This window comes from Aethalodelphis obliquidens, unplaced genomic scaffold (genome assembly GCF_003676395.1).
Source record: "Aethalodelphis obliquidens isolate GAN/ISIS:26980383/991018 unplaced genomic scaffold, ASM367639v1 scaffold8, whole genome shotgun sequence".
NCBI classification, from domain to species: Eukaryota; Metazoa; Chordata; class Mammalia; order Artiodactyla; family Delphinidae; genus Aethalodelphis; species Aethalodelphis obliquidens.
The window spans coordinates 60,684,701-60,711,772 of record NW_020837952.1 but is presented as its reverse complement, the minus strand read 5'-3'; the positions used below and the strand labels follow the sequence as shown (position 1 = coordinate 60,711,772).

At 54.3% G+C, this 27,072-nt stretch overlaps 1 protein-coding gene across 2 annotated transcripts in view; it reads right to left on the bottom strand.

Moving 5' to 3' along the window:
* FBLN1 (fibulin 1) overlaps nt 1-27,072 on the bottom strand; it is a 77,816-nt gene that overhangs the window by 33,686 nt on the left and 17,058 nt on the right. For both annotated transcript variants that reach the window (XM_027107962.1, XM_027107961.1), the window contains exons 3-14: nt 23,345-23,480; nt 21,050-21,221; nt 16,319-16,378; nt 14,632-14,733; nt 13,874-14,011; nt 12,627-12,764; nt 9,015-9,158; nt 8,077-8,205; nt 7,156-7,281; nt 4,583-4,702; nt 3,585-3,716; nt 1,604-1,727 (exon numbers count right to left, since the gene is read on the bottom strand). In XM_027107962.1, the coding sequence (XP_026963763.1) occupies nt 1,604-1,727; nt 3,585-3,716; nt 4,583-4,702; nt 7,156-7,281; nt 8,077-8,205; nt 9,015-9,158; nt 12,627-12,764; nt 13,874-14,011; nt 14,632-14,733; nt 16,319-16,378; nt 21,050-21,221; nt 23,345-23,480 (1,521 nt within the window). The remainder of the gene's footprint in view (nt 1-1,603; nt 1,728-3,584; nt 3,717-4,582; nt 4,703-7,155; nt 7,282-8,076; nt 8,206-9,014; nt 9,159-12,626; nt 12,765-13,873; nt 14,012-14,631; nt 14,734-16,318; nt 16,379-21,049; nt 21,222-23,344; nt 23,481-27,072) is intronic.

Genomic DNA, 27,072 nt, shown 5'->3' with positions numbered 1-27,072 from the left:
CGTGCTCCCCGCCGGAGCTGGGGGGCCCTCCTTGGTCTCAGTACCCCTGCACCCTGCCCACTGCCATTCTGCATATGCTCCTCCGGGGCTCAGAGCAGGGGATGGGGGGCCTCTGTGGGCCCACTGTCTGCCCAGGTGCCCGCACACAGTAGGCTCACGGTGAACATTCCCCAAACAAGTAAATGACTTTCGCTGGCACTGCGGGGCGGCGAAGGATTCCGCAACGAGCGTCAATGCGGTGGGGCGCAGGGGGCAACTTCAGCCGCAACCTCAGGACACGACGCTAGCCTGCCGGCCTGCCCACCCCCGCTTAGGAGGCGTGAAGTCCCTGCACAGGGCAGCCTCCTTCCCTTTTGCTTTCGTGATTGTGTGTGAGTTACACATGGAGAGCAGTCAGCCAGTCTTCCAGAATCCCCAGACCCAGACCCAGACCCCGACGAGGGTCCTGGGAGCAGCGCAGCCTCAAAGTAAGGACAGGGATCTTTCTTCACGGCTCAGGGGAGCACCAAGACCGCCCACTTAGCTGTTGCATAACCCACAGGCTCTTTGGAATGCTGGCAAACCCAGTTCTGGAGTGGCTTCTCCCTACCTGGCAAGCACGCCCGCTGGGGAAACTGAGAGGACCTGCGGGGGTGGGGGCAGGAGCCGCAAGGCCGGGGGATGAACACTGCGGATGCCGGGAAGAACACTGGGGCCATCTGAGCATCTCCTGCTCTGGCATTCGGCCAGCAGGAGGCGGGACCAGAACAACAAGTGGATGCCGGGGCCTGGGACCCCGCCCAAGATGGCACTGACCAGTGCCAAGGCCAAGAGGCCGAGTCTCCCAGGCAGCCTGGCTGTGTGCTGGCTGTGAGCACTTCCCGGGGCTGGAGGGAAGGGGTCACGCATCCACGCTCCTGAGATTGGCTCCCACCGTGGAGCTTTTCCTGAAACAACCGCCGGGGGCACGAAAGGAGACCCATCTGATAAAATAAGGGATGGGGCCGTGTGGGGCGAGACCAGAGGGTCCTCACTGCTCCCTGAGGAACAGGGCTCCTGGACACCCCAGCAGGATATATCCCGGTGGCCTGAGACTGAGTGAGCTTGCAGTGACATATGGACACACAGCTTCAAGCTGAGGACACACAACCTTTCGTGCTGTTCCCACGCCGTCACTGGGTTGAAGAGAATCTGACTTTCAGGTGAGGTCATCTAACAATGACACCCTAACGAGTCACGTCGGCTCACCCAGAGTCATTGCTACCTTTATCCGAGTCAGAGCAGGTTCTGCCATCTGCGTGTCACAGATGAGGAAACTGAGGCCCAGAGAGCTGTCCCTTGCCCAAGGCTTCACCCCGGGGAGAGAGACGGCTGGGGTTTCTGCCTGGCTCCATGCACAGGCGGGTCTGGGAGCAGGCCTGCCCACCTTGAGCCCATATGAGGTCACTACCTTCACTTTCTGCAACCAGTCTCATTGGCATTTAGGCGCCTGAGAACCAGGGATCCTTGAGTTTCCCAACACCCACATGGGAGGGCACGGCTCATTAACTACCCGCCCAGGCCGGGAGCCGGGCCCCCAGGAAGGCCAACACAGACAGACGATCGCGGGGACCGAGGGACTTACGTGTCTGCGGAGCGGCGGTAGTTCTCGGGACACTCGAAGGCCAGGCAGCGGAAGCCGCCCTGGATGTTGAAGCAGGTCTCGTTGATGGAGCAGTTGTGGATGCCGGTCACACACTCATCAATGTCTGCAGGAGATCCCAAGGCAGCACGGTGAAGGCCAAGGCCCCCCAGCCATCCCCATCCACAGACAGGGGTGCCCAGGCCTCCCATCAACCAGGGTCAGGGGGGATCAGGCCATCCTTGCCCTCCACAGGCTGCTCTCTGGAGCAGAGCCCTGTGCCAGTGTTTTTACTTATAGGAGATTATATTTAATATACCTATTATTCACAATCCTAGGATTAAGCATAATAAGGATAATGGCAAACACTATATGACAGCCCTTAAAGTGTTTTGCAGGAAACACCTGCTTCTCATTCTAATTAAATGAGGCAAGTACTGTTATTATCCCCACTTATTCTATTCTATTGTGAAATATTTCACTATTCTACTTCATTCTATTCTAGAACCACGTTCCCCATTTTAGGGAAGAGTCATAGGGGTTAAGTGACTGGCCTAAGGTCACACATTCTGTAAGTGGTGGAGTCGAGCTTTGGATCCAGGCAGCCAGTGCCTCTCTGAGGCTCTCGAGTTGCATCAGCCTTACCTCACGTGCCACTTGTAACATCCTAGGAGGGAATGAGCAGAAGCCACTAGCCCCATATTACAGACGAGGAAACTGAGGCTTAAAGGGATTCTATGTTGGGCCCAGTGTCCAAAGTCAGTGACTATCTGGGATGGACCGGAACCCGGCCTGGGGCATGTCACGAGGTCACCCTGGACATGGGGAGCCGTCCCCTTCCCTCAACTTTCCGGAGCAGCCAAATGGTGGGCCCAGGGGATGTCACTGTGCCAGAGGCATCTGTTAAGAGATGCCAAATCCTGACCATTGGTGGCAAAAACAGCTCTCCCCAATCTCAAAGGCTGAGGCTCAGGAATGTGTTTTCACTGTGTCTGGCAGGACCCCAGGCTGCGGTGAGGGCGCCTGGCCAGGTCATCTGCTTCGTCAGAAATGTGAAAACAGAGCAACTTCCATCCGGAGCTCTGGACGAGCTGAGCGGGTCCCTACCAGGAAACGCCACAGCTCCTGCCTGCCTTTGATCAAAGTCTTCAAACCTTCTTCATGACCAGAAAGGACATCTGCAGGACCCGGGCCCTCCAGAGCCTCTGGGCCACCAGCCCCACGTGGGGACTCATCAGGAGGGGCTGAACAGAGCCAACTTCTGACTCAGCTTCTGCGGCCCTTCCCGGAGGTGAGGCCCACGCGCCCGTTCCAGGGTCGCCCCTTCACAAATATCTACTTAGCACCCCCCGCCCCGTAACCAAATGGATGGTTACAGGACGCTGATGACCCCTGGAGTGTCCTTAGAAATGGGAGCCTAGTACAACTGGATGGATGTCGCTCGCCCCTCGTTTAGCCGACCCCCGGGCCCCCGCGGCATCCTCCAGCCATAGTGTCCCTAAATACAGAGACCTCTGGGTTGTCACACACTCTGACCAGGCCCATCCCCTCACCAAGTGGGGATCATCACCCTGGGACAGAGGACTGCGCCGTCTGCTCACTGCTTTGCCCTTAACACCCAGCAGGGCCTGGGTTTGTCGAGTGACTGAACGAAAGACTAAACAGCAGTGCTATGCTATGGGGTCTTCTGGGCACTGACATCCTGTTTCCTCCACTGTGGGCATCTTCCTAAAGGCTGTCAGCCCCGCTTCAGGCCCTCTTGGGGCTGGTCCAGGGCAGGGTGGAAGGCTCAGAACCCCCGGCGGACAAGTGTGCCCGGGTATGGGAGACCAGGGTGCCCGTGGAGCCCAGGACACACCCAGGATGCAGAGCTGTCCCCTCTCCGAACGCATCCCGTCTGTGGTGTGGCTGCCAGGCCTCTGTCCCCCAACACCGCAGAGTCCCGAGCCGGCCCGAGACACCCCGGGAGTCCCACCCCGCTCACCTTGACAGTTGCGGCCATTGGGAGCCAGCCTGTATCCGGTCGAGGGACAGCTGCACTGGAAGCTTCCGGGGATGTTGAGGCAGCGGTAGGAGCAGATGTGGCCCCCAGTGGGCAGGGCACACTCGTCGATGTCTGTGACGGCAAAGCCCACCCTCAGCATCTGTGTGGACCCCGGCTGGGCTACACCCCCCGTGGTGGGCTGAGCTGCGGCCTGGAGGGCAGCCACGCAGTACAAGCCGGACACGGCGCGGGGGGCCTCAAAGTGCTGTGGCTGGGGCGGCCTCAGAGACCATCACGCCAGAAGGGGAAACTGAAGGCCAGAGAGGGTAAGAGCCTAGCCTAGGGCCACACAGCAAGTTCATGGTGTGAAGTGTGCACGTGGAAGGGGAGGAGGGAGACTGGGGAACCGGAGGCAGGAGGCAGTGCCCAGGACTTCAGAATGACACACGTAGAGGTGCCCTGGCTGGCTACGTCCTAATGCTGATTATTATAAATGTGCTAATAACAAACACACCTTATACAGAAACAGTAATAATCTTAACCAGAGTCATCCTTTGAGCACCTACATCGTGCCAGGCACCTATGAAGTGCTTTTGAGTCACCATTTGGATTCATCCTTTGACAACCTGGTGTGTGTGGGTTGAACCTCCATGTGACAGAGAGGATGGTCCAGGCCCAGGGAGGGGCTTTTAAAAGGCCAGAGGCAGAGCTGCGTGTCAGAGACGTGGGCGGCCCCTGAGGCCCCTCCTCACCCACCACTGCCCTGCTCGAGGTCCCAGCACACGTGGCGATCCCCACTGTCACGTGTCATTTTACTAAAGAAAAATCTGTGGGTGGCTTTGCCCCTTTACACACTTCACTCTCAACGATGGGCAACGTGCATCGGAATAAATTTCAGTTAGAGGGAAAAATAAACAAACCACCCGGCAGCCAGGAGGTGGGGGATGAAGATCAGGGGAGGGGGTGCTTTCACCCCCAGCCGAGCGGGGAGCCCTCACCTTCGCAGGTGACCCCGTCCACGTCACTGAGCTGGTAGCCTCGCCGGCAGTAACACTGGTAGGAACCGTAGACGTTGGCGCACTCCTGGCTGCAGGGGCTGCTGCTACACTCATTCACGTCTGAAAGAAAGGGTCCCGGGGTCACCGCTCAGTGCCGGCGGGGCCATGACCTCCCTCAAGTTAACACACACACACCCAGAGGCAGAGGTTACCACGTGTAGGGCCAGAGACCTGCCTGGAGCTGCCCCAAGGGAGAGAGGCCCCACTCCGGCCCCTCACAGCCGGAGGACCTGGCATCTCCCCACACCCACCACCTGCTTCAAGCCAGACCGACTCTGGGCTGTTGCTCCTCTGCTCCCTTTGCCTAGAGCAGAGATCAGTAAACTTCCGGCCCACCACCTGTGTTTGCAAATAAAGTTTTATTGGTACGTGGCCCCGCTTATTCATTTACTATGGTCCACGGCTGCTTGTGCGTTACAAGGGCGGAGTTGAATAGTCGCAAAAGAGATGCAGCTGGCAAAGCCTATTTACTACGTGGCTTTCAGAAAAAAAGTTTGCCAACCTCTGACCTAGACGTCCCTCGTCATTTTTGTTTACTGCTAATTCTCAGTGGTGCAGGAGGGGTGAGCAGCCGAGAATGTCCGTTAGCCTCTTGCCCCGGGTCTCATCCCTGCAGCCCCGCGTGCCTGGCCTGGCTGCCACCTGTTCACTTGCTCACCTCTGCTCAGTGTGGTTTCTTGCATCCTAGAGACACTCCCTGAAGACAGGAACCATGTTATTGCTACACGTCTGGGGCAGCGGGTGCTTGATAAGTGCTTAGTGGAGTAACACTGCAAGGCTGGCCAGGCCCTGGCCTTGTGTCCACAATACTGTCCACTAACATAGATATGAATACCTACTATTCAGCCATTGAGGAGTGACCGGGGACGGCACTAGCCACGAGTGATAATGACAGTGATCCGAGCAGTCCCCATGTCACAAGTGGGCACCATGACAAACCCTTGACAGGCTTCACCTTGACTCACCCTCACGACCCCCTACAAGGTGGGTCCTACTCTCCCCATTTTACGGATGAGCACACTGAGGCCCAGAAACGCTGAGTTACTCCTTCAAGGCCGTAAATGTGACAGAGCTGGGATGTGAACCCAGGCCCGAGGGGGACCACCGTGCATGAATCTTGCCCCTTGCCATTACATGTGTGTGTTGGGTCTGGTTTTTGGGGACAAATTCCAGAATCTCAGGAGAAGCCTCAGCCCCAGGAGTCCTCACACTGTCCATGCTCCAGGTTGAGAATTACACACTGGGGTGCATCCTGGCATATCTGACTTTGGTGATCATCCTTCTTAATCCAGAAATTTAAGACCTGCCATGTCTTGAGTGTGGCTCTACCGGTTGCCCCTGGGCACCACGCTGCAAAGAAGGGAGCTCGATGGGCAATGTGAGGGACTGCCGAGGGGGGTCAGAAGCTCTCAGTTTCGCTGACCTCATCACCTAATTCCCGCAGAAGATGTGACATCCACTGAGCACCTCCTATGTGCCAGGCCCTCCCCTCATTTCAGTCCATCCCATCAGGTGGGGTCCGTGTTATCTGACAACCCCAAGACTCTTGACACTCATGACTCGGTCCAACCCGCCCCCCAACCCAGAGACCTGACCAAACTTTAGCATCAGCCCAAGACCATGACCCTTGAAATGCCTGCCTGGGAAAGCTTGATGCTGCCAAAGAATTTCCTGTGTATTCCAGCCAACACCGGAAGACAGGCCCTGACCTCCCTTTTCCTTAGAAGCATTTACTTTAGAAAACCTGCAGATGTAAATCCTTTCTGTCCCTTTGAGATGTATCTTCTGCAACCCAGGTCCTTTTAAGGTGGGAACCAGGCCTTTGAAATGCGGTCATCAGGGGGAGGTCCCACCCCCACCGCATCTCCCAGACTCTGCAGGAGGGTCAGAGCCAGTGAGAAGACACAGCTGGCCTAATTCCACTGACCAGCGCCCTTAACATCCTCTAGAACTATTCCTTAGCAGGCCCCAGCATTTAAAAAACCTGCACCTTTTTTTTTGGTGGAGTTGAGACCAATTTACGCTGAAGTCTCTTTCCCCTACTGCGTAGTCTAAATAAAGTCTGTCTTCCCACTTTTAACAAGTGTCCAGCTTTTGTTTCTCTTTGGCATAAACAACCGCGTTTCCCCTGTGAGGACAATTAGGCAGGTGAGGTCAGCCACTCCCCAGGGTCATGTGAGTAAGCAGTGGGCCAGACGCCCCCAAACCCCACACCCTCAGCCACCTCCCACCCGGCTTCTGCAGCCAACTTGTCCATCCCTACGTGTGCACAGGTGTTATCACCCCCTGCAGGGCCCAGGAGAAACTGGGGAGGGCAGTCATCTCCGACAAGCAAGCTTTTAGAGGTCCCTCCCCTGCTGATATGTTGTTTGATACGCTCTAGGGCATAAATGTGAGTCGGTCCCACACGGAGCTGCAGGGAGAGTGGTGGTTTCCCCAGGAGGTGGGCAGCCTGGGGGAAGGGGCGCGGCTGCAGTCACAGAGCTCCTGACCCTGCCCCGCCCTGCCCTCACCTTCACAGGACCGGCCATCAGAGGAGAGCCGGAAGCCCATGGTGCAGCTGCAGTAGTAGGAGCCAGGCGTGTTCTCGCACTTGTGGCCACACAGGCGCCCGGGGTAGCGCCGGCACTCGTTGATGTCTGAAACAGAGCAGGAGGTGGCTCAGGCAGCGTCCTCCCTGGGCAGTGCTGCCCGTGGTGGCAGCTCACGACCTTTGTCCCCCACTTCCCCTGGCCTCCTCTCCAAGAGAAAGACCACTGACTTGTCCCAAACACGCGGCAAGTCAGCAGGGGAGCTGGGACGGCCCCGGCCTGTCTGCCCGCTGGGCGAGCCTCGTGCTCCTTCCGCGACGGCACGCCTGGGCACGTTCCCACCCGCCAGTTCTCCACCCCAGAGCCCAAGAGAGTGCCCTCCAGGATCCGACAAAGGTGCTGTGGGGCTGGGCGGGGCAGGTGCCAGCTCCCCTGAGCACCCTGGTTTGGGGATGGCTGGCGTCCACCAGCAGGACCTGTCCTAGCCCCTGGTGTTCGGGCCACCATGCCATCTTGGGTTCTCACTGCCCTGGGCGAGCACACAGCTCTGGGCCCTGCAGCCCTGCACGTCGGCAGGAACCTCTGGGAAATCACTAAGACTTTGGGGCATTTGTAGAGCTGGCTGGAGCCTCAAACACTCAGAGGTCCCGGGGCAAGCAGAGCACCTGTTCTACAGGTAAGGACCCTGGCTCACGCCCAGGAGGGCCTCCCCAGGAGCTACATGGTTGGCAGCAGCAGAGCTGGAACCAGAACGGGGGTCTCCCGATCGGGGTCCCTTCTCTGGCACTGTCTGCACTTGGGATTTTCAGAGGTGAGGAGTAGACCACGGTCATTCCAGGGTGCCCCAGGCTGGGTTCTCCTTGATATCATCTGGCCGGGCCCTCTGCAGGGACACCCACGTACCCACACACGTTCTGCTGATGCCGTCGAAGTAGTAGCCGGCCTTGCACTCACAGCGGAAACTTCCAGGGGAGTTCACACAGTGATGCCCCGGCCCACAGGGCTCAGAGGGCGGCAAGCACTCATCCACATCTTGCAAAAGAGAAAGACACGGTGAAGAACCTTTAGTGTGCCGGGGGCTTTTTGCCCTAAGATGATCAGAAAGGAAGGAGCCAACTAAAACGTAAGGACAAAGCGGCATCATTTAATTCTTAACCCGATTTCATAGAGCACCTACGATGTGCCAAGTCCATGCTGGCGAGATGGCTGACGCAGACGCAGCCTCTACCCTCGGGGGCCTCCTGCTGCTCTGGGCCAGCAGTGACCCTAGTTAAGGCAGGAAGTGCCCAGTGACTGGGCAGAGGCTGAAGAAGTGCCCTGGGCGTTACAGGGAGGAGACTCCTCGGTGTGGCAGGGATCTGGGCAGGCGGGGCGCACAATGCCCTTGCCCGAATCCAAAAGAACGTAGGTTAAGAGGGAAGCATGTAAGAGCAAACACCACACAGAGAGGAAAGGGCACCTGGATCATAAAGTTTGTGAGGTTGGGGCCAACTCGGGAGGACTGACTTGTAAGCAGAGGGCATCTGTCCTCTGTCTGCCGCCAATGGGGGGCCATCACCGACGGGGGCTGTGAGCAGGGAGGCGCAAGAGAGCTTTCAGCTCAGGAGGAACCAGACAGACTGAAGGGGCAAAGCTGGCGCCAGTGGGTGGGTTGGCATTCTACTGCAACGGTGCAGGCTATAGCCAGTAAAGACCTATGCTTGGAGATCAGCAATGGGATGGACAGACAGGTGCAAACAGCTTCCTTTGGGGATCTGCTCTCTCCTTCCAGGGAAGGGAGGGCTGTGCTGGGAGCAGACCAAAAGTCCATTTCAAATAGGTTTTCTTTTTTTAATACCAACCAACACAGCGGGTCCCCTCCTCATTGAGATGGTAGCCACGGCCACAGTTGGGCACGTTCTTCTGGCATGTGTAGGAGCCCTCCGTGTTGATGCATGTCTGCCCCACAGGGCATGGGGCACTGATACTCAAACACTCATTGATATCTACAGGGGGAAAGACGGAGACAACGGGGTTAAACCCGGAGGGCTTCCCAAAACCCAACCCCTGGATCTTCAAAGAAATCCCATTTCCCTCCTCTTTAAAAACCACGAATGCAGTTATGACGATGCCCTCGCCCTGGACCACACAGCAGCCTCCCAACTGGCTCCCAGGTTTCAGCAGCATACCACACCGTAACGACCCCTCCCCGGTCCATGCTCCTGCCCCTAAACCCGCAACACTTCCATCTTCCACTGCACAGAATCCGAAGCTGCCCGCCTGTGAGTCCCACACGGTGAACTTGGCAATTCAGGTGCCGTCCTGTGTTCACATACTCCACACGGTTAATGAGGGTCTTCCCTGAGCTGAGCAGTGGCTGAGGGGCAGAGGCGGCCGCCCCCTCGGTGCCGGCACTCGTGCTCTGCGCTCCTCCAGTGACTGGCTGGCCCCCGCGCCCCACTCCCCAGCCTTACTCGGGTCCATCTCTCCTGCAGCCCAGACTCCAGCCCTAGCCTCCAGCGGCCACTCAGATCCCGCCTCTGTGCCTTTATTCACAGTTCCTTCCTGGGAAGCCAGCGCCCGGGTCTGCCTGGTGAACGTGCCTTTCTTACAGCTTGGGCACGACCTTCTCCCATATCCCCACCCCCATTCCGGGCTCCACAGGGCCTGTGTGCACTCGCGCCCCCGGGGAAGGGCTGCTCTAAGCTCTCCGCACGGTGGCTCCCTCCCCGACTGGACACGCCTCTGATGGGGGACCGTGGGGCGTGCGTTCCCCTTTGATGAACACATGCCCAGCAAGTGTGAACCAGTAAACCAAGAAGGAGAACTGGGTTACACATGTGTTCACTGATCACACTGAGATTCAGTGCCAAACCGCACAGATTGAACTTCCTACCAGGAGTATTCTCCCAGAAGGACCTAAGGTTTCAGGAATCACCTATAAACATCTAGGGGGGCCAAGAGAAGGGGGTGATGGTAGTGGACCAGCTGTACTTCTCCCCTCGCAGCCAAGGCCCACCCTCCTCGGACAAATGGTCAGCCCGACTCCCTCCCCATCCTGGTGTCGGCCTTTGTGCTGCCGGTCTTGCAGTGCAGCACTTTACAGTTTACAAAAGCTTTCCCCTCCAGTACTGCCCTGCAAGTTAGGCAGGACGGAATTATCTGCATTTTATAAACAGGAAACTCCCCGAGCCCAAGGCTGGGACCCACTCAGGTCTAGAATCAGGGTCTCCCGCCTCCCAGCCAGGACGAGGGCCCCTAAACCTGGCGTGGGCGAACCACCACCCGCCGGCCAAATCCCACCCACTGCCTGTTTTCCTAAGTTCAGTTCTACTGGAGCACAGCCAGGCCCATTCCTTTATGTAGTGTCCACGGCTGCTTCCACGTGGCTGTGACGGAGACCCTTCGGTCGACGAGGTTGATATTTACTCTCTAGTCCTTCTCAGAAAAAGCTTGGCCCTGTGTCGAGAATGAATGCAGTGTTTAGAACTTTTCCCGCTGCCAAGCAGGGTGGAAGCTTTCCCTTTCTGCACTCGGCTTTTGCTTTCTTTTTTGCAAATAAAGAGGGACATAACTTTTGAAATAAAAAAGATAATTTTTAAAACGAAAGACTCCTGAACTTGGTCGTGGCACTTGACTGTGAACTAGGCTGTGAACCTGATTGTGGGCGCACAGAAAGCGGGACTGCCCCACCCTCCCAGCGTGCTGAGACGAGGGGCGCCTCTAGGACCTCTGAAGACCCAAGTTCGGGGGTGGGTGCTGGGCTGCGGCCAGTCCTGGGCCCCCGGGCTCCTGCTCTGGAGCCTCCCCCGTAGAGCTGCACCCCTGCCATCGGGGGTGGGGGGCGGGTGGGAACCGAGGCTAAGTCGAGACTTGCAACGGTCCCTTCTTTGTGGAAATCGGGCTGATTTTGCCATGAGTCAGGGTTTACATCCCCGGCAGATGCCATCCTCCGCGGAGCCCCCTGCAAGTGCGCTGCAAGTCTAGGCAGGCCCCTCCTCCCTCCTGGCCCTGGGAGAGCTGTCAGCCTCCGGCTCGCCTGGCCTCCTTCTGGGAGCGAGGACAGCCCCCCTGCTGGCAGGAGGCTGGCGAGGGGCCAATGCAGCCAAGCTGAGGCCCCCGCGGCTCCGAAGCCTCGCCTGCCCTTGAAAGGGGAGCTTTAGGAACAAAGACTGGGGTTGGCTTCAGACGAGGCCCCTGTCCTAAGGGGCTGATGTTCTATTCATCCTTAGATATCCTGGGATGGTAATAAAAGCGGGGAAGGACTTTCAGTCCAAACTGCCATTTCAAATCAAAGATCAATACAGATTTATCTGCAAGAGGGTGAGACAGAAGAAATTCTCGGCCCCCTGCTCGTGGCGTACCAGCCTTTCCAGGGGGGGCGACGGGGCAGCTCCAGGAAGGGTGAGTTCTGACTAGTGGCGCCTGCAGCGCAGAACAAGGGAGACGACTCTCTGACCTCAAAGGGAGGACCCGGAAGCTTCTGCTGAGCAGAGGGCAAGGGCAGCCCGGCAGACCTGGACTCAAACGCCAACAGCATACAGTGATCTGGCCAGATGGCTAGTCTCGGGCGACTGCAGGAGAAAGCGGGGACCACCTCCTGTCTGAAGAACAGGTCACTCTGGCCACTACTCCCGCGCTCGCCCCTGCCCCGCGCTGCCTCTGCAACTGAAGCAGTCTCACCCAGACCTCCTCTTTTTACTAAATTCCACGGGATTTGCTTTCATTTCACGTTGATCTTCCTCCGATATCAACACAGTATTTTGCCATTTTAACCATTTTTAAGTGTACAGGTGAGTGGCATCAGGCACATTCAGTGTTGTGCGACCAGCAGCGCTGTCCAGCCACAGACCTCATTCCTCATCCCAAGCAGAATTCCACCTGTTAAGCCATAACTCCCCACCCCTGTCTCCCAGCCCCTGGCAACCGCCATTCTACTCTCTGTCTCTATGAACTTGACTCCTAACACAGAGTATCTTCTAAAACCATTTTTTAATACACAGGGCACTTCACAACCACCTTGTTTAATCCTTGCCTCAAGCCTACAAACCAGACATGATGATTATTCCCATTTTATAGAGAAGCAAGTTGAGGCTCCGAGGAAGTAAATGACCTTAGGTCACTTGGTTCAACACCAGGTGTCTCTGACCTCAAAACACAAGCGCTTTCATCTAAACCAGAGATTGCTAAACTATAGCCGTGGGGCCAAACCCAGCTGCCGCCTGTGTTTGTAAATAAAGTTTTATTGGGACACAGACCCACCCACTTGTTCAACACCGCCATGGCTGCTTTCCAGCTCCAACCGCAGAGCTAAGTAGTTGCAGCGGAGACCACACAGCCCACCGTGAATAACTTATTATCCAGTCCTTTATAGAAAAAGCTTGCTGACCTCCGTTCTATACACTACGCAGTGCCCCATCACTGGACGGTTCCCCCACCTGGCAGACCCGTTAGCCCTGGCGGCAGCATCTTACCAATACAGTTGCCTAGAGCATCTTGTATAAAGCCGCTCTTGCACTGTAGCTTGGGTCTGCAGCGGAAGGATCCCAGAGTATTCTGACAGATAAAATCGGGAAGGCAGTTATGAATACCACTCTCACACTCGTCAATATCTGGTACATCATAAAAAAAGGAAATTGTTAGCAAGAGTCCTGCCAGAAGCATCTTTCAACACTTTAAAATCACAAGAATTTTTTTTTTTTTTAATGCTCATTACTCAGACTATAACCCCAAACGTTCCAATAGAGAGGTCACATTCCAAAAGGGCCTTAGCCAAATGGTGCTCGTGTTTCTAAAGATTCAAAACTGACTTTTCCCCCAAGGTTCTTATGATGCAAATTTTCTGTTATGTGATAAATAACCCAGGCATTTTCCTGGCAATATGTGGTTTGATTTGGTTTTCATTTCAGGCATGTTTAGTTTAGATTACAAAGCGACGATGATCTTAAGTGGCAATAAACACTGTCCCTATAAACTTATTCACTCTGCAGTCCTCGCAATATTCCAGATATTAACAAAGATGATTGTCGTGACTGGACGTTGGCTGCCCTTCCCTTGAAGTTCATGGCGTCAAATGTTCAAAAGTGTATACTCAGCTGGCTGGGCCCCTGGGTTCTCGAGGTCCACACCGCCCAGGGAGTCTGCAGGGGTGGGGAGGACTGAGCTCATCCAAAGGCCCTCATAATTCAAACGACGTTTTTACACAAGTGGTCTTGTCGTTCTGAAGGGCTGGAAACCCTCAGCAGAAAACTATGTTCTAACAGATCCTCATCAAAGGCTTATCTGCTAAATAACATCTATGGTTTGGCGGGGGAAAGCCAGCAGCCAGAAATGTCATGTTTTTTTATGCAGCGGAAGGGAATATGCTTTGAACTTCAAGGAAACCTGGAATCAGATGGAAGGCAGCTGTTGTGCAAAAAAACAGCTCGGGGGTGGGGGGACTGGAAAGCACATGTGAGCACCTGAAATTCATCTCTGGTCTTGTTTTTAAATGAGCGTGTTCTAAGCCTTTTCAGAAATCCAAACTCTCCACTGTCATTAACTCAGCATTACGGTAAAGGAGGTAAATCTTCACTAATAACAGGGTTGGCCAGTGCCCCAGGCAGCCAAAGGGGGGACACGGCACCACGGAGCCCAGACCCCAGGGAGCCCAGTGCCACTTCCCCATCGCATCATACGCACTTCCGGGGGATGGGGTTTTGAGACTCGGAGCTTATCCTACCTTTGCAGTCATTGCCCTCTGTGAGCTCATAGCCAGTCCCACAGCTGCTGTCGCGCTGGCAGCGGAAAGAGCCCACTGTATTGATGCAGGATTCTCCAAGACGGCAGTTTTGGCCGCCCATGATACATTCATTGATATCTAGGAGAGACACAGGTGACGCAGGAGTAACCAGCAAGAACAACCGACCCTCACGCTTTATCAGAAGGAATGTACCAGAGGGCACGATGGGATCGACCCCCCGCATCCACCAAGCTCCCCGGGCACGTGCGTATTCAGGCCGTGCACCGGAATGGAGCCCTGGGTGCTCGCCATCAGTGCAAAAGCAACGGCTTCTCTGCCCTGCTGAGCTATTTCAGACGTACTGCTCTTCCTGAGCACCTGCTAAGCAAGCACCAGGCCCTGAACTGGACTCATGTGATCCCAGAGAACCCCCTATTCGGGGCTACCACCTCCCTCCGTCTCCCCCATCTCACAGGTGAGAGGCCAAGAGAGGCTGAGGGACGTGCCCAGGGCCACTCAGCAGATCCTGGATTCAGAGCCCGGTCACACCCCAAACCCAACCCCTTTTCACAGCACGGTGTTTACATCCTGCTGGAGGACAGCCGTGGCCGGAAGCCAGGCGCTGCAAACTCCAGGAGATGCTGGGAAGCCGGTCCTGGACCGTTCTTCACCTACGAATGGGGCCCCAAGTTGTGCAAAGCAGGCCCTGCTTGGCTGTCAGGCAGAGGCAGAGGCTCCCGGGGCAGGACGACGTTTACCTTCACAGGAGACACCGTCCGGGAGCAGCTGGTAGCCCACAAAGCAGGAGCAGACGACCTCCTCCCCCGTGTCTCGGCACTGCTGTTTGCAGGGCCCGCCGCCTGGAGTCAGAGCAAACGTGAGCGGAGGCCAGGTGCACCCCGGAGACCTCCTGGTTTTTTCCAGGTGTTTGGATGGGGTCAGAGAAAGCGCCCTCAGGGTAGGCTGACACAGAAGGGCAGGCTCCCCAGGCTGGAGCCCACTGCAGCCTTCACAGCGCCCTCCCTTCCCATGGGAGACCCCCCGGGGCTGCGGCTTCAGGTCCCAGCCCTGATCTGACAGATCGGGGGCGTGTGCGGGGCCCCGATATCCCATTTCCACCGCCACTGCCTCAGCTCCGGCCGCCCGCTCCCCTGGCTCTCTGAGCATCGCTTGGTACCACCCTCCAACCAGGCTTCCTGCAGGGCGGCCAGCGTGACGCCCAAAGAGCAAATCCCATGGGGACAAAACCTCTACCAGGCAAAGATCCCAGGGAATAAAATTCTGACTGCTGCCCGGGGCCTGCAGGGCCCCGCCCACTTCTCCAGCCTCTTCCTTTCTCCCCGCACCCCACCCCATGACCCACCAGTGCCCAGCTGCTGCGGGTCTGCAAGTCCCCGCTCCCACTGCCACAAACCCCCTGCCAGTGTCATCTCCCTGGCTAACCCATCCTCAGCCATTGCAAGCCAGCTATCCCCTCCCCCAGGGAGAGCCTCGCACGCCCCCCAGAGAGGATTACGAGCCTTTCTGGGGTTCTCTGCCCTCCCTTCCGCCCACCCCCAACCCCCAGCCCTCTGTGCCGAGTGTCACTGTACACCAACCACATCATTTTGTGATTAAACTGGCTCCCTAATGAAAGCCCAACCACAAGGCAAGCCACTGAATGAGCTCGGGGAGCGGACTTGCCAGTCCAGACATGCGGGAATGTTCCATAAAGAGAAATAAAGTCTTAGCATACGGAAAACAAAGGTGCAAGGCTCTAGTGACTTTTTTTTTTTGATGTGGACCATTTTTAAAGTCTTTTTTTAAAAAAAATATATATATATATATTTATTTATTTGGTTGTGCCGGGTCTTAGTTGTGGCAGGCGGGCTCCTTAGTTGCGGCATGAGAACTCTTAGTTGCGGCATGCGTGTGGGATCTAGTTCCCTGACCAGGGATTGAACCCGGGCCCCCTGACTCACTGGGAGCACGAACGGAGTCTTAACCACTGTGCCACCAGGGAAGTCCCAAGGCCCTACTGACTAAACCTGCAAACGCCTCTCTTATGAGACAAATGACTATCACAGATGGTACACAGATGGTACAGATGACTATCCACAGATGGAGCTCCAGCCGCAAAATGAAGTATCACTCACCCCCGTCCCCTAAGGGGCTCCCAGCCTTGGGGGTCACCGTTCACAGAGTCTGTGAGCTGTGGTGGGAGAGCTCTGCACACCAGCTCCTCAAGCGGCCCCTTCTCTACAAGCCCACCCTCTCCCTCGCTCGCCCATCAGGCCCCAGGTAGGAGGAGAGGAAGGGAAGGAGCCTGGGAGTGCAGACAACAGGGCCTTACAGCTGACTCCCAGCCAAAGGGCTGCGGTCAAGCTCCCAGCGAGATTAGCACTGACTTCCTCTCGGGCTTCATTAACCACCAGCTAGTCCTGGGGTGGGGGGGGCCAGTCTCACCTCGGCAGCGGTCATTCAGGTAGGGGTCCTCCTGTCCCTCCTCGATCTCAGAGACCTTAGCTGAGGGGGAAGAGGCAAACACAGGTTTGTCCACACACAGTGCCCACATTAACACAGAGGCAACGCCGAGCATCTTCTCTTCTTGTAAATATCACGCAGTAACGCCTGTTGGTACATCTTATAAAAAGCTCAGTGTTCATTTTATCCTTTTTAAAAACAGAGTCACACTTATAAATGTAGCCAAATCTCTAAAAGATCTATTATAACAGAAACAGCACTGGCACAAGGGTCTGTCTGTAGTCATCAACTTAATGCTGAGTGTGGTTACATTGTCCACATTGCTCAAATATTTCTGCAAATGCAGTCACGGCCCTACTATAAACTAAGTCACGTCTTCCAAACCGAAAACAATGCACCTGGTAAAAGCTTATGGCTACAGGTTGAATTGTGTCCCACCCACCCCCCCAAACCCCAGAAGATGTTGCAGTCCTCATCCCCAGTACCTGGAAATGTGACCTTAGTTTGGAGAAGGGTCACTGCAGACAGTCAAGTTAAGATGAGGTCATTAGCGTGGGCCCTAATCCAATGATGAGTGTCCTTACAAAAAGGGGAAATTGGGACTCAGTGACAGACACGCAGAGGAAAAGAGGTGTGAAGAAACAGGGAGAAGACAGCCATCTACAAGCCAAGGCATATCTGATGCTCCCAGCAGCTGGGAGAGAAGCCTGGAGCAGATGCTCCCAGAGGCCTCAGAAGCAGCCGGCCCTGCCGACACCTTGGTCTCGGACTTCTGGCCTCCAGACTGTGAGACAACACATGTCTGTGGTTTAAGCTCCCCAGTCTGTGGTGCTTTATTACAGCAGCCCCAGGAAATGAATTCACTTATTTTATACACTTTGCCTGCAAAGCTCAATGTAGTGCCGGACATCAACAGTCACTCACTCAGTTCATTCAACAAAGGTATCTGAGTATCTGCTCTGAGGGTCAAGCGCTCAGCACAGACAAGGCCCCTCCTCTCAGTAATTACAACAGGATAGAGAGGGACCCAGCGGGAGACCTAGGCCCTCATTTTAAAGGGTTGTATTCCCTTGGCAATTCTGGTATAGAAGAAACGGATTAGTCCTTCTAACCTGGGTGGGTAGACCCCAGAATTCCTAGAATACTTGAAAAACCAAGTGCTCTGCTGATGAGGACCTTCCGCAAGATGGAATGACAGTGACCACAATTCAATCACAATCCAACAGCCATTACATTACAACGCTGGGTGGGGGGAAGCATAAAGCAAAGGTATCCCCAGCACAGCCACACCTACACAAGAGAAGCCAAGAGAGACAGAAAAAAGACTGGAAGGAAACGTGACCTAATGGAAACCATATTTATCTCCATGTTGACTTCCTCTTCCTTCTACCTTCCCGTGTCTTCTAAAATGCCTACAGTGAGCACATGATACACACACACTGGAAAAGCAGACATCAGTAGAAAGACACATATTAGTAATTCTGCTGTAAGTTTCAGCGTAACATAATTTATAGACACTAACTACGCATAAGGTGTTATTTTTTAGGGGTTATTAAGATATGGTAAGGGTTCCTAAATAATCCAAAGAATTTTTCAGCTAGGGAGGAACTAAGCCAGAGACACTTAGGGTGTGAGTCATCTCTAGGTTAGGAGGCCGGGAGCACCTTTGCTCAGAATGTTTAATGTCGGTGCAACTAGAGATGATCATACTAAGTGAAGCAGGTCAGAAAGAGAATGATATCACTTACATGTGGAATCTAAAATATGACGCAAATGAACCTATCTATGAAACAGACACAGACTCTCGGACATAGAGAACAGACTTGTGGTTGCCAAGGGGGAGGGGGGTGGGGGGGGATGGAGTGGGAGGTTGGGGTTAGCAGATGTAAGCTATTAGATAGAGAATGAATAAACAACAAGGTCCTACTGTAGAGCACAGGGAACTATATTCAATATCCTGGGATAAACCACAATGGAAAAGAATATGAAAAAGAATGTGTGTGTGTGTGTGTGTGTGTGTGTGTGTGTGTCTGTATGTATAACTGAATCACTTTTCTGTGCAGCAGAAATTAACACAACACTGTAAATCAACTATACTTCAATTTTTAAAAAAGAGAGAAAAAAAGAAAAAAAAAGAATGTTTAACTTGGGGACTCTTCATTCACTTGGTGCACTCCATCCCAGCAAAGCCCAAGTCCCTGCCATGTGCCAGGCACAGGCCAGGGTGTCCAGACCTCATCCTCCAAAGGACTCATGGTAAGAAGGCCAGGAGGACTCATGAGAAACTATTTATCACTCAGGTGATGAGGTCATCAAGATTTCCACAGCATTTTTCAGGAGCCAGCAAGCCTGGCAAAGAATGCCAGAAAAGGAATCTTGAACTGAGGCTTCCACAGCCTCAGTCTCCCAATCTGTAGAATGGACATAACCAAGATACGCCCTAGCACAGTTCATCCCAAAGGAACAGGGTTCTTTCCCCCATCTTAGACCAATACTTTGATCACTTATAATATAGATTATTAGAAAAACTAAGATAAGAAAACAGACATGTAAGTCCCAATTTTATATTTAAACAGACATGTTACTCTATCAAATGCTTATAGAAGTTTCTAAAAGCTTACTCCCAACTTCTGCACTTGTTTTGTTGCAGGCCAGCACTGGTCTGCGGGCCCGCTACGGTAGCACACAGTAGGCCCACAATAAATGTCAGTGGAAGACAGGAAAGCAGGTCTGTGTCTGGGTGAGGAGGAAACACAGGGAAGTCCTCATAGAGACACTGAGGAAAGTCTGAGGCAAGAAATGAAGCAGATAAAAGACAAGGGAGAAATAAGACATCTGGAGCAACAGAAAAGCTCAGAGATCATTAATGAAACAAGACATAAATCAACAAAAGTCCTCCCTGGAGACACAGGAGAAATCCTCCATCAGTATGAAGAATTTGAGTTTGTTTAAAGTGAAAATGTCATCCATGATTTCAAAAGTCAAGGAAGGAGCCAGAATGTGGTTCCAATCCCCCTTTATGACTAAAATATCTGAAATCAGCCCCACGGCGGCCATGGGGCCCTGGACTTGAGAAATCAAAACAAAGAATGAAAGACTGGTCGTTGGACCGAGGACCCCAAAGCCACATGAATGGATGGCCTGACTCACTGGTCTGTGAGCTCGCCCTTCCGAGCCCCTTCCTGCCCCTTTCCCATTTTTAACAGAGGGCAGACGGAGCTCAGAGTGAGAAGGCAAAGGTCCCAGTCACGCAGCAAGCTTGGGGCAGAGCAGATGCTTGAAATTTTCCAGGGCTCTTTCCATTATGGCACAGGAAACCATTGCATAAGTGGAAGAGATGATTAGACAACCAAGAAGTTTCCTGAACCATGTAACTGAATCATGAAGCCCCAAGGTTTCAGGATTTATGTGGCTTCAGACAAGTGGAGGGTGGAGACCGAACTGGTGGACACACAGCTGGGAGCCCTCTTGAAGCTGCTCTTGGGGTCATTTGCCCCTTTGCTGAATAAATATCTAGTGTTTGAATGCTCACAGCCTGCTGTTAATGAGTGTTGCCCCTGCTATTAACGACTGGTGCCCCCTGCCTCAGCTCCAGATGGAGAGGTGGCACTGGCCAGGCATCGGAAGGCCAGCGTTCTCCCTCCTCTGTATGTCAGCCACGTGATCATTTTTTTTTTAATAATTGTGATTTTTTTTTTAAAGATTTTTGTGTTTTTTTGATGTGGACTATTTTTAAAGTCTCCATTGAATTTGTTCCACTATTGCTTCTGTTTTATGTTTTGGTTTTTTGGCCCCAAGGCATGTGGGATCTTAGCTCCCCGACCAGGGATCGAACCTGCACCCCTTGCATTGGAAGGCGAAGTCTTAACCATTGGACCACCAGGGAAGTCCCCTGGCCACGTGATCCTGAGTGCCAGGTCCTCCTCTGTGAAACAAAATCACGGCCGGCCACCCACGCTGCCCAAGGTGGTTGGAGGGATGGGACGAAATGTGATGGCAAACACTTTATACTTCTCCCATTTAATCCCAGCAACCTGAGGAAGTAGGACTCTAATTATCCCCTTTTCACAGATGAGGGAACTGAGGCCTGGATACACCAGTTTGCCCCCCAAATACATGTCAGGACAGGGACATGAACACAGATTTGTCAGATCCCAGATCCCAAGTCCTCAGTTTCACTCCAGGACAGTGACAAACGTGAAACTGCTCTGACAACTAGAACCCGTCTCTTCTGAGTTAAGACAATGGTAAATGTGCGCGCCCACACTGCCTGTGATGGTCAATTTTATGTGTCACCTTGGTTGGGTCACGGTGCCCAGATATTTGGTCCAGCACTAGTCTGGATATGGCTGTGATGGTATTTTTTAGATGAGTTTGACATTGAAATCAGCAGACTTTGAGTAAAGCAGATTGCCCTCCATCATGTGGGTGGGCCTCGTCCAATCAGGTGAAGGCCTTAAGAGAAAGACTGACCTCTCCCAAGTAAGAAGGAACCCTGCTAGCAGACGGCCTTTGGACTCGAGCTGCAACATCAGCTCTCCCCTGGGTCCCTGGCCAGTGGGCCCACCCTGCAGATTTCAGACCTGGCAGCCCTCACAACTGTGTGAACCAATTTCTTAAAATGTCTCTCTGTCTCCAAGTCCTATTGGTTCTGTTTCTCTGGATGACCTTAACTAATTGCACTGCCCAAGAGGGAAGAAAGGGGGTAATTACCTGCTTCTTGAAGGTCCCCAACGTCCCCCGGGGCAAACTCTGCTGTCTCCTGGCCCTTGACACAGCATGCCCGGAAGACCAGCCCACACTGGTAGCCGACCATGAGGCTGTACTCGCAGCTCTGACCCTGGGCCTGGGCCGCCCTTCCCAGCAGGCAGCAATGGCAGCACCTCTGCAAACACAGGAGGAGACTCCCGTTGGGGAAGCCAGACACAGGACACAGTGGATCCCCATGGACCTCTCAGCCCCGCCGTGTTAATGCTCCCTGGACGGTGATGACATGTGCCTGACCTGGGCTGCATCTTCTACATGTTGGCAGGAAACAGCAAAGCAATCCAGGCCCGAAGCCTGCTGCCCCCAAATCTCGCAGGTCCTGATTTTGAAAGGAACCTTAAAGGGCCTTATCCCAGCACACGCTCCATGATACCTGACTGCCCCCCAACATCCCTGCCGGCCCAGCTTCCACCTCCAGGAAGAGGGGGTTAGGAGAGGGCCTTCTGGGGCTCACACGAGAGCTCCCTAAGGGTCCATGACTTCTGCGTGGTCTGAGATTTCTCTACCACGCCTGGAAGGATGAATATGCACCTCGTCTCTTCCCGCACTGAGTGAGGGCGGTTCAAGCAGCAGGAAGGGAACCTCAAGCCTGGTCATCGAGTGAGGAACAGAGTTGCTGCCTGTCACCTGGACCCCAGTGTTTCCAAAAGTCACAGCTGAATCCCAGGGACAACATTCACCCGGGCACATGAAAAGCCCCATTTCAGTCCTTATCATTCTAAGAAAAGCATAAGAGCTTTCCAGAAGGTCCACAGCAGGAACAGAGGAGGGGTGGCTTTGCTTGAGTTTCGTAGAGGTTGACGGGTCTCCCATCCGCTCATTCTACAGCCTCTGCTGCCGGAAAGAGTGGGAACCTCAGTTACCTCCCCCACCTTTCAGGCCATGAGGCACCCTTCCCGGAAACACAGACCACGCATCTGCCAAAGCCATCCGTTCCCACTCCCCTTAGAAAGTTCCATGCCTTTCTCTCAAGTCGGGGGACACTGGTGGAAGTGTCTGCGGGGCAGACAGCGTCTGCAGAGCCCCAACCCTTCCTGGGAGGCAGTCACTGAACACATAAGGTCCTGGCTCCTAGGCCCCCTTGACCAGATCAACCCCCCTCGCCCCCGCCGCCAGCTCTCTCACACCAGAAGCCTCCTCCCATGAAAGCCCACAAAGGCTGAGGGGCGGGCAGAGGGGCTCTGGACCCACAGCTCCTCTACGTGGAATCTCCCTACACATTCCGACCTGCGTGGAAAGAGAATCCCCGGAAAGGAACCCACACACCCCGTCTCGGGATCCAGACTTCATTGCAATGCTTGCTCCTTGAAATTACTCCAGGGCCTTCCTAACTGGGAACGGGGGCATCTTTCTTCCAGGAAGTTCATCTTTGTCACCTGGCACCTCCAACAGAGACCCAGATGTCCAGGTTAATTAACTTTCCAAACCTGAGTGCCTTCTGGTCGGGCTGTTTTTCTCCCTCAGTAGGTGGCAAGAGAGGGACAGCCTGGTTTATTTGCAGTCTTCAGACCTGGGAACGCTCTCAGTAACCTTTCCACATCCGTGCAAAGATGCAGGCCTTCCACAGTGACAGAGGTCCTGAGTGACCTGGCCCGGACTTGGAGTCCCAGGATGGATTACGGCCTTCATTCATAGCTGACCTTTGGGCAGGGTTCCCTCTGGGCCAGATGGACCACACTCCCAGCTCTGCCTCACCAGATCCCTCCCTTGCTGGTCCTGAAGGGACCCCTGCTGAGAGGCCACTTTGGAGTGTTGGCCTCTCTGAACCTCAGTTTTCTCTTCCAGGACGGTTATGGAGGTCACGTGTCATCAGAGGCGTTGGTGGGGGCCCATCCTGAACTCTGACTAGTTCGGGAGAGCAGAGAAGCTGGAGGGCCTCCAGAGTGGGGTGGGGAATGCCTATCTGAATTGAGAAGAGGCTTCAGAAGGCCCTGAGCCCAGATAACCCCTGCTCTGACCTCCACATTCCTGTTTGAAGCCCCGGGACTGGCAGTCTTCAGGGCAAGGCTGGGTCACTCCATCCCTGTTTCCCCGGTGTCGGACAGGGCCCGGGGTGTTGTCCAGGGTTTACTGAATAAACTGGAGGAGGTGGGGAGACTTGAGTGTCCCTCCTCCCCCCCGAGTTGAGCACAATGCGCTGCTCATAAGGAAAGGCATCTGAGGTCGGGGGTGCAGGGAGGAGCGCCCCAGGCCTCCTGCTGAAGCAGTGGCTGCTGAGCTGGGAGGGGCCCAGGTCCTCACCTTCACGAACATGGCCTCGAGGCTGGTGTTGTCACCATGCGGCACGGTGCAGCCGTCCTGCTCGTTGGCCAGGTTGATGCCCGTGGCACAGTGCAGCTCCTCTAGCTGGCTATGACAGCACTGCTCCTGGACCATCCTGTGGGCAGAGGGGGCAGGCTGGCCCAAGGGCTCTGTGGGGCGGGGGGCCCACCAGCTGGTACTCAGGGCCTGGAAGCAGTAGCCCCTCGGGGATGGGAGCTCTGTCATCTTTGGGTGTCCCCCCTTCCCCATCCCCTCCACTCATCCACAGACACACACACAACGCCTGCATACAGAAGGTGCCCAACAGTGTTTAATTAGGAAGACTGGATGCAGGGTGGTATCTGGGAGTGGAGTCGAGAGCCCCAGTTGTGTGGCCAGAGCTCCAGTTCACCTCTGTGACCTCTGAGCCCCAGCCACAGAAAGTTCCCACCTATTTTAAAAAACAAAAGCAGCTGATTGCTGACTCTGGGCCAGACCTTCTGATCCTTTATCAAGTTGAATCCTTCCCAACACTCATCTCCAGTTTCCGGAATCAGAGGAAACAGCTCCAGAGAGGTGGAGTAGCCTGCCCAAGGCCACGGAGTGAGGGATGGTGGCAATGGTGACACCGGGCCGTGGCAGCCACGTCTCCCAGCCCCGTTGAGGGCTCCGGGAGGAAGGTCCTCGGAAACCCGAGGACACACGTGCACAAAAGCTTATGTCGCCAGAAGGACCGTCACCTCCCAGGCTTGGTCCCTCAGACACAGCTCCAGGTGGTGAGGGCAGGCAGGTGACAGAAAGCGAGGTGCGTGATCACAGGTGTGGCTCCCACCAGACCCCAAATAACCCTGGCTTTGGCCAGAGCCACCAAGGGCAGGAGAAGCCGTCAGACCTGCACTGGGCCGGAGAGGGAGGGGCCCTGCTGGGCTCCGCGTGCTGCCAGCCAGGCTGCCTCGGCCCCCAGCCTCCACCCTATGGGGCCAGAGCTCTGCACCCGGCTTCCCGTGCACTTCTAGAACTGCCCTCGGGCTCCAGGATGGATTTGTCTGCAGAGAAACCTCCGAGATACTGCAGGTTTGGTTCCAGGCAACCACAATAAAGTTAGTCACATGAATTTTTTGGTTTCTTGGTGCATATAAAAATGATGTTCACACTGTACTGTAGTCCAGTAAGTGTACAATAGCATTATGTCTAAAAAAGCAATACATACCTTAATTAAAAAAACCTTCCTTGCTAAAAAATGCTAACCATCATCTGACAACGCGGAGTTGCCACAAACCTTCAATTTGTAAAGAAAAAAAAACACGCAACCTTCAAAGCAATAAAATGAGATATGCCTGTACTCTGCCACCACACATCCACTCATGCTCTCAGTGGATTTGCAAATGACAGGCATTTCACTGCATTATCAGGGAGAGCAAGCAGATATGCATTCACTGATCCATTCACTCAAAGATATTTATTGACTGAACAGAAAACAAGGGGTGTGGAAAAATGGGAGCCCTGATGCACTGTGGCTGGGAAGGTAAAATGGTGCAGTATGGCAGGTACTCCAAAAATTTTAAATAGAATGACCATAGGGGGCTTCCCTGGTGGTGCAGTGGTTGGGAGTCCGCCTGCCGACGCAGGGGACACGGGTTCGTGCCCCGGTCCGGGAAGTTCCCACATGCCGCGGAGCGGCTGGGCCCGTGAGCCATGGCCGCTGAGCCTGCGTGTCCGGAGCCTGTGCTCCGCAGCGGGAGAGGCCACAGCAGTGAGAGGCCCGCGTACCGCAAAAAAAAAAAAAAAAAAATTGAATGACCATAGGATCCAGCCATCCTACTTCTGCGCATAAACCCAAAAGAATCGAAAGCAGTGACTCAAACAGATATTTGCACACCCACATTCCCAGCAGCGTGATTCATAATCGCCAGAAGACGGGAGCAACCCAAGTGTCCATCAAGGAATAGGCGAGCTAAATGTGGTCTGTACGTATGATGGACTTGGATTCGGCCTCAACAAGGAAGGAAACCTTGACACATGTTACAACATGGATAAACCTTGAGGACAGTAAGCTAAGTGAAATAAGCCAGACACAAAAGGAGGAATACTGTGATTCCCCTTATATGAGGGACCCAGCGGAGTCAAATTCATAAAGACGGAAGATAGAAGGGGTGGGCTGGGGGAGGGGGAGTAAGCAGGAGGTTTTCTTTCATGGGTACGAGTTTCACTAGGAAGATGAAAAAGTTCTGGAGATGGATGGTGGTGATGGCGATAGAGTGATGTGAATACACTGAACTATACACCTAAACATGGTTACGATGGCACAATTTGTGTTATGTATATTTTAATGCAATTTTTTAAAAAATGTGGCTGTGGCCCTACTGTGTGCCAGACCTGTACAGAGGCTTCAGGGACGGGGAGAGGGATGGCCTGGTGGGGAAGCTCAGCCTCCCACACCAGGGGGCTTCTGGGGTAGCAGTTACTATGTTCTACCCTGGTGGGGCTGGGCGTCCAGAGAGCTGCTCTCCCCTTGCTGCCTTTCAACTTGGACAAGCATTCACCTGGCTGCCTGGCTCACCTCCTTCAGGTGCTGGCTCAGACGTCTGTTCTCAGCGAGGCGTCCCCCGACAGCTCTATTTAAAATTGTAAACCTGCCCTGATCAGGAGACCCTGCCTCCTGTCCCTGGGTTTTCCGTTCCCACGATACCTCGTGCCTTCTTACAAACGACAGACTTTCCCACGCCGTCATCTGTATCCTCCGTAGAAGAGATTTTGCCTATTTTGTTCACTGATTCATCTCCATCTTGTCCAGAATGCCCTCAATACGATTTGTGAAATAAATAAACGAAGGGGTTCGGAGAGTGACTGGTAGACTGAAAACCATCATCTGAGGATCCGCCTTAGGTTTTGGCTCCGTGTGTATCCAAATTCCTCCGAGAGACTCACGGGCTTAATTCAACCCAAGGTTTGAGGCAAATTTATATGTGGGTCCTAAGGCATATGGGCCCTTGGTCGAGGCCAGAAGGCATGGCGATGCATGAGTTGAGGAAACGATCGCCCCCCAACGTACCATGTGTTAGAGGCTCAGGCAGAGGCCGAACGTGCCCAGCTGGAGTCCATGTGTGCAGAGAGGGGCTGGCCCCTCTGCGGTCCTTGCCAATCCCCTCGTCTGCCAGTGGCACCAACCCCAGGCCTCTTGGGCCCCACAGAACCCTCAGTGCCTTCCTTCCTCTACCCTGGAGGCTCGGCCTGGGGCTCGCCCACCCGTCTGATCCCATTCTCCTCATGCTGAGCTTAGAACAGCACTGAGATCAATAAAGATTTGCCAAATGAATGAGAACTTAAAACTGGAGATGCCAGCAGAATTCCACTTCAAAAGAAGAAAAATGATACCAGAACTACTGAGTTACCAAGTGGCCGCTGGTCTCTGTTTCTTGTATCTTTTTTTTTTTTTTTTTTTTTTGCGGTAGGCGGGCCTCTCACTGTTGTGGCCTCTCCCATTGCGGAGCACAGGCTCCGGACGCGCAGGCTCAGCGGCCGTGGCTCACGGGCCCAGCCGCTCCGCGGCATGTGGGATCCTCCCGGACCGGGCCACGAACCCGACGTCCCCTGCATCGGCAGGCAGACTCCCAACCACTGCGCCACCAGGGAAGCCCTGTTTCTTGTATCTTTTACCTATTACTAGTAAGAGGACCCTCTTAAAACAGATTGGATTTCTGACCTGCTCTCTCCCTTCTCTGCCTTCA